The sequence below is a fragment of the Egretta garzetta genome, unplaced genomic scaffold (assembly GCF_000687185.1).
Source record: "Egretta garzetta isolate BGI_Z169 unplaced genomic scaffold, ASM68718v1 scaffold85, whole genome shotgun sequence".
Taxonomy (NCBI): Eukaryota; Metazoa; Chordata; class Aves; order Pelecaniformes; family Ardeidae; genus Egretta; species Egretta garzetta.
The window spans coordinates 811,214-817,391 of NW_009259718.1; the positions used below are offsets into that span (position 1 = coordinate 811,214).

General features: G+C 39.0%; 1 protein-coding gene across 2 annotated transcripts in view; it reads left to right on the plus strand.

Annotated features, from left to right (window-relative positions):
• SLC22A15 (solute carrier family 22 member 15) overlaps positions 1–4,986 on the plus strand; it is a 35,226-nt gene extending 30,240 nt beyond the window's left edge. The window contains exons 11-12 of one of the 2 annotated variants that reach the window (XM_009639089.2): positions 572–760; positions 3,793–4,986. In XM_009639089.2, coding sequence (XP_009637384.1) covers positions 572–760; positions 3,793–3,879 — 276 coding nt within the window. In that variant the 3' untranslated portion in view covers positions 3,880–4,986. The remainder of the gene's footprint in view (positions 1–571; positions 761–3,792) is intronic. The other variant, XM_035894592.1, reaches the window with a different exon arrangement.
• Positions 4,987–6,178: the final 1,192 nt, after the last annotated feature.

Here is a 6,178-nt window from a genome sequence, read left to right on the forward strand (position 1 = left end):
AGGTCAGCAGGGGTCAATGGCCACAAGTTTTGGCTTGGGAGTTAGGTAGGAAATTTGGAAAATAGTCGTTTTGAGAGGCTTAAGGCAGCCCTGGAAGAGCCTACTCAAAGGGGGAATCTCTATCATTGGAGTTCTTTCAATACTCAGTTACACGAAGGTATGAATGACCTGGTCTGGTGTTGGCTGTAGTCGTGCTTAGAGCAGGTGGTTGGCCTAGATGACCTCGAGAGATCTTTTCCAACCATCATGTCTGTGATTCTGTGATACCTTGTCCCTACCACAAAGTGATGTTCTGTCTGTTAAAAAGTACACATGTTATGGACAAGAACTGAATATAAATTCAGCATGCATTTCTTCTAATTCCATCCCAAAATCTGTGTGGATGTAATAGTATTGCTAAGATACAGTTGACAATACTGGTTGAAAAACCCCAGTAGGATTGGTAACTTTGATGTTAAAAATGAACACTTGCCAGGTGGAATGGTTGTAAAGTGCTTTAATACATGGTGTGAATTAGAGGGAACCAATCTCAACCTACCTCTCTTTTTTTTTTTTTTTTCCTCCCCCCCAGAAATCTGTGCAGTGGTCTCTGCCTTACATTGTGTTTGGAGCAACTGGTCTTTTGTCTGGGCTCTTAAGCTTATTGTTGCCAGAGACCTTAAACAGCCCTTTACTAGAAACTATTTCAGACCTGCAGGTATGCTCGTACTGGAGGCTGGGTGATGAAGCCATGTCATTGCAAGCCCTACATGGCTCACAGGTATAGTAATTTTTCCCTAGTACTTTTCTGTTGTGTTTATTTCAGCTGTCAGTTTGAATATGCCACTCTGAATAGATTAGGATAGTGATTCTTGGCCTGTGGAGGATAGGCCCCAAGGAGATACAGAAGATGGTTTAGCAACCTTACCATCACATCTGAAACGTTGTCTGGAAATGCAGGCTGAAACATAGCTAGGTTAATTCATCCCTTAAAGGCCAAAAGCTTACAATCTTTTCCTTTGGGATAAAGGATTCTGTGGAGTCTGTACTTCTCTAATTTCTAAGGTGGATCGCTGCAGCATGCTTCGTGCAAAGCTGGCTATCAAAGTTTGAGAAGCCTTAAAGAAAACAGAAGCATGTTTGTGAAGGGCTGGTCTTGGAGCCTGCCCTCACCTGCACCAGCTATTTTGCAATGTCAGTTGCTAGGTCTATCCTAAATAGTCTTTAAGTGAGTTAAAGCTAGACTAACCCACTGTTAATTCTGGGAAATGAGATTCATTGAAAATGTTGGAACTACAAAACTCCCAGGCAAAAGCATAAAAAATGTGGCAGCAGGATGTTTTTCAGTGAGGTTTCCTTGAAGTTGCTTTTTCGTATCAGTTTATACTTAATTTTGTCAAATTCCTGGACACCTCTTGAGGTGTGTACGTCTTCCAGTCATGTGGAGGTTTTTTACACGGTTGCTCCTCTGTGAATGGAGTGGGATTAGAGAGAAGTAGCTGGAGAGCTGGAAGTGAGTGTCTGAATTTGAGTAAGGTTTTAATACTTAAATACTGGTCCCAAAACTTTGAGTTAAATGGACTGATAAAAGCTGAATAAGTGATTAGAAGACTTAAAGGGCAACTCATAATAAAAAATGTTAGTTGTCCCATTAGGCTGAGGTGAGTGAGGATCCTTATAACACCTATAACACCTTTTACTTTCATTTGATTAATTTTTGGTCAAGCAGTCTGAGCTTCACAGGTAGTCATAAACTTATTTTCACAGAAATCAGGAGACAGTAACATTTATGTGTAGAATGAGAACAGTTGCTTCCTTTCAAAGGCTTCAACATGTTGCCTTGATTACCAATTTTAGCTGTAATGATTCTTGACAAGACAGCACAGTTTAGTGACAAAAGCACTCTTGAAAGCGGCAGCCCTATAACAATTAATTTTACACATTAACTACTTTACATGCACATTTTATAAACATTTTTAACCATACTGGATAATGTGTTGTGGCACCACATTCTTGCTAGCTACACAAATACATCATACGTTATTTTAGTAATTGCATCACTATTACATATTAACTGTGCAGATGGCTTATGAATAAAAAACAATTCTAGCAAACAACTTAAAGGGGGAAAGCTACACTTTTATTTTCTTTAACCAAGTAATGTCAGTATTGCCCTTTGGGGTGACAAGTATTGTCTGTCTGTCAGTATTTGCACAACTTGGTTCACTTAATGTCAAGTGGTCTTCACAAGTTCAAATCTTCCCTGCTTGTACTTCTGCAGGCTTCTTAAAAATCCCAACCTGAACAGGATCTACAAAAGAAAATAAATTTTTTAAAAGTTTTTCAGGATCACTTTTTACCAGATGGATTAAAATTATTGAACCCAAATGAAAAAGAAAGTTGTTGGTTCAGGCCTGAAGTAATCCTGTAACTTCAGTGAAGTTATATCTGGAATGCCTGCAACACATTAGAGGTTTATTTTAAAGCTCACAAAGAAAGCGCTGATAAAATGGAAAGCTGCTAAACATTAACCCTGTTTGACAAGGCCATGGAGAGGTCTTATGAAGCTGCCGTAAGAAAGATGTAGAATTTATTTGGCATACCCTGAATTCCCCCTGTGGAATCCATTGTCCTTTTGTACCGCTTTCAGGATAACATGCTCTCTCGTTGCCCAGAATGGAGGTTTTGTCCCTGTTAACATACATGAATATGATATTCAAGTTGGACAGCATCCAGTGATAGCCTGACTTTCCTCAAATAATTTTAAAATCCAGAAGAAAGCGTAACATGATTCCCTTTATATCTTCTGACAGGTCTTAGTGCTCAAACTGTTTGAAATTCCTCTGCAAGTTAACGCTTATTGCTGTAGCAAAAGTCTTCTGAAGACAGATCTAAAGCTACAGATTTTGCTTGTATGGTACTGTCAGTCAGGAACATGATTTCCATTTCTCTATTTTTCACCCTTTCTCTCTCACCCTTCTTTGCATATGACTAGGCAGGCAGAAGTCTTAGGGTGGATGCGAGCATACTGGGGGAAAAAATCCTAAATACCCAGACAAGGTGGAGTTTATACTAGCAAGAGAATCTTTTTAACAGGAATAATTTGTATCGGTTCCATAGAAAAATGCTACAGTGGCCAAATAAAAATCAGTTAGCTGTAATAGCTGACTTTAGTTTGAGTATTTGATATAAATTATGTTGTTAAAAGGACTCTGGCTGGGAGTAGGCATGCCTATAACAGGGAGTTTATTTTCTGAACATATGAAGTGGTAATGTTTTTCCTTTTTCCATAACACCTTTAGTTAGTATCGCAGGGGGTCTTTTTAATTAAAAAAACTTGCATAGGAAAATACCCATGCTACACATGGGGAAGTAATAATTCAGGATGGAGAAGCTTTTACCTAATCAAGTAATCTTTCTGTTCTGAGCCTGTTTCCAGTAGCTTACCACAGAGTAGGGACCTTAGACTTAAATTAAGAAAGCTGAGTAGATTATCACTTCAGAACCATTCTATCTGGTCTCTCTTATGCATGTATTCTCTGGTGTACTGATGGAGCAGAAAAAGTCTATACACTAGAAGCCCATCTCTTTTTAAGAGACTTTGAAGAACCAACGACACAAAGAAATCTTAATTCATGTGATGTCTTTTACAAAATTTTAATACAGTGATTTGACCTGTCTTTTCTTACTTTTTATCTACGAGCATCTTATCTACCTCTATCTTACAACAGAGGTGTAATGGTTCATGCTTATGTATTTTGAGATTGATTTAGTGGCTTCTGCACTAACCAATGACTTCATTTTTGTTTCTAGTCTGGAGACAAAGACAGTTCTGCAGGGAGTGAAAGTGAAGATGAGGAGTTTTATGATGCTGATGAAGAGACCCACATGATCAAGTAACGAAAAGAAGAAACACTGGCCTATTTTATGCCTTTTCTTACTTGTCCAGTCAGTCCGGCTGTAAGACAAGTATTGGGACCTCACCTGTCAGGGAATGGAATTGGGCAAGTGCCTGTGTTTTTCCTGACTAGGAGAGGGGTTTGAATACTGTTCAGACTAATATCACTGATGCTCTCCATAAGAGATAGCTGTTCAAATTCTTGTGGTTCAGAATGACACTGGACAGACCTCATTTGAAGCTAGGTGAGACAGCAAGGGTGAGATTGTGTATTTCTGAAGCCTAGGAAGTTACCTAGGCTTAGACATATTTGGACAGATCATCAATGCACATGTTTGTATATTTATTTTCAAGGTGGTTAATTTTGATTCATTATAAAGCAATACACTTAAACATCCACAGTTTGTTTTTCTGTAGAATGGAAGTGATCACAGAATGTGCTCTGTGCTACTCCAATGGGAACAAATTCCTGAAACTGTATGTTAAAATGGCTTCTGCATATTGAATAGGGGAGAGGCAACTATTGAACATAAGGTTTCTCTCTCTGCACAGACATGGGTATAGAGTTATGGTGTGCAGCTGGTTATCACGAGCTGTGCATTAACTTGGTGATAATGGAAGGCCGGGAGGAAGGACTTACAGAAAAGAGCAACTGTAAAGCCTGCAGACATAAAGGACATTACTGATTTCTTTATTCTCCTTTTCATATACCAAGCGTTTTTTGTGGGTTGTCTTAAGCATACATTTGCCACACGTTCCCCTCATCTCAGCACTGCTGTTTATAGCTTTGCCTACTTTTACCTTGTCCTCACTTTACCATAAATATCAAAGCTCAGCAACTTCTCTGTGCAGTGAAATAATTCTGTGAAGGATATAATTTCATGGGTGGACATAAGTGAGATATTGATCACATAGTGTGTGTGTGTGTTAGAATATATAGATCATTTTTGTGGACCTGTCTGTATCTTTATTTCTGTAAGAAACTTAACTCTGAAGTGGTAAGAGGAACTATGGGTTGCTGTTACATTTTAGGGATTATTGCCAGGAAGCTGCTAGTATTTATTTAAAATTCTTGTGTGTAGATAAAGTTCTCATTTAAAAAAAAAAAAACCAAACACAAACCTCATTGAGACAGCATTTGGTTACTTGATGTTGTTTCTTAACCAGGTGCTTGAGCAAGCACCTGGTTACTTGACCTTGCTGAGGAAGGCAACTTCTCTCTCCTGTTTTACACTGAACTTTCTGTAAGTGCTTCATTAGAGGGATATGGAATCTTGAAATATGAAACACAAATATATAAAATATTCCAATTACAAAGACGAGGCCTTACAAAGATTCAGTTTTCTTGATTACATTGTCATCTTCATCCTCTAACCGATGGCTTTCTATTTATTAAGATTGATTTCCATAAAATGTTGCTTAGTCTTTATTCTTGGAGTTCCTAGCAAAGTGCCACACAATGGCAGCAAGTATATTGTCAGGCTTGCTAGCCATTTTTATGGATATTAGACTAAAAAAAAAATGGATTAAAAAAAGTCAAAAAGCTGCTGAATTTTTTCTGGTTAAACTGGGAAGCTCCTTTACTCTGAAAGGAAGTGAAAGTAAGCAGCATCTGAAGTTTGCAGCTAGCTGTTTGAACTTTGTTCCCTGGGAACTGTAACACCGAGCAAAGTGCAGCTACTGTGGTTGGTGCAGAGGGCAGCCCAGAGACTGTGGATCTACGCATGCAGCACTCCCATGTGGCCTGAACTTGACCCAAGCATTTACTGTGAGCAAAGTTGGGAACTTCAGTCCCTATGGGCAATGTGTCAGTATTGTTGTGATTTCTGCCTGTGTTAAGAGCTTCACTAGAAGAATTCCAGCCTGCAGTCTTCGCTTTGTTTTTTTCCAGGCTGTTGAACAGCTGTTGCAGATGTGGCAGGGCACTTTTAAAACCCAGCTGGATAGTCTTACAGCCGTATTTGGCCCTTTTGTATGCAAGACAAATAAGGTACTTGGAAATACTTGGAAAGGTCGAATCTATTTGCTCAAATATTATTTTTAGTTTTTCATTCACATTTTGAATTATGGACAGCTGGAAAAATTACTTTTGTTGCTGGTGGCCTCTAAATAAATAAAACCTGCTTGCTTAGAAGCAAATGGTGGTAAGCCTGGTGGTATTAACATGCTGCCAAGACCCAACAGGTGTTTGCTGCCTCTGTCCCTCTTCGGATGGTAGATGGAGTAAGTCACCTGAGAGGCAGACAGGAACTGTTAGCCTTCCCCCCTCCACAGTTTTACTGTCATTATCTGCTACTGGCA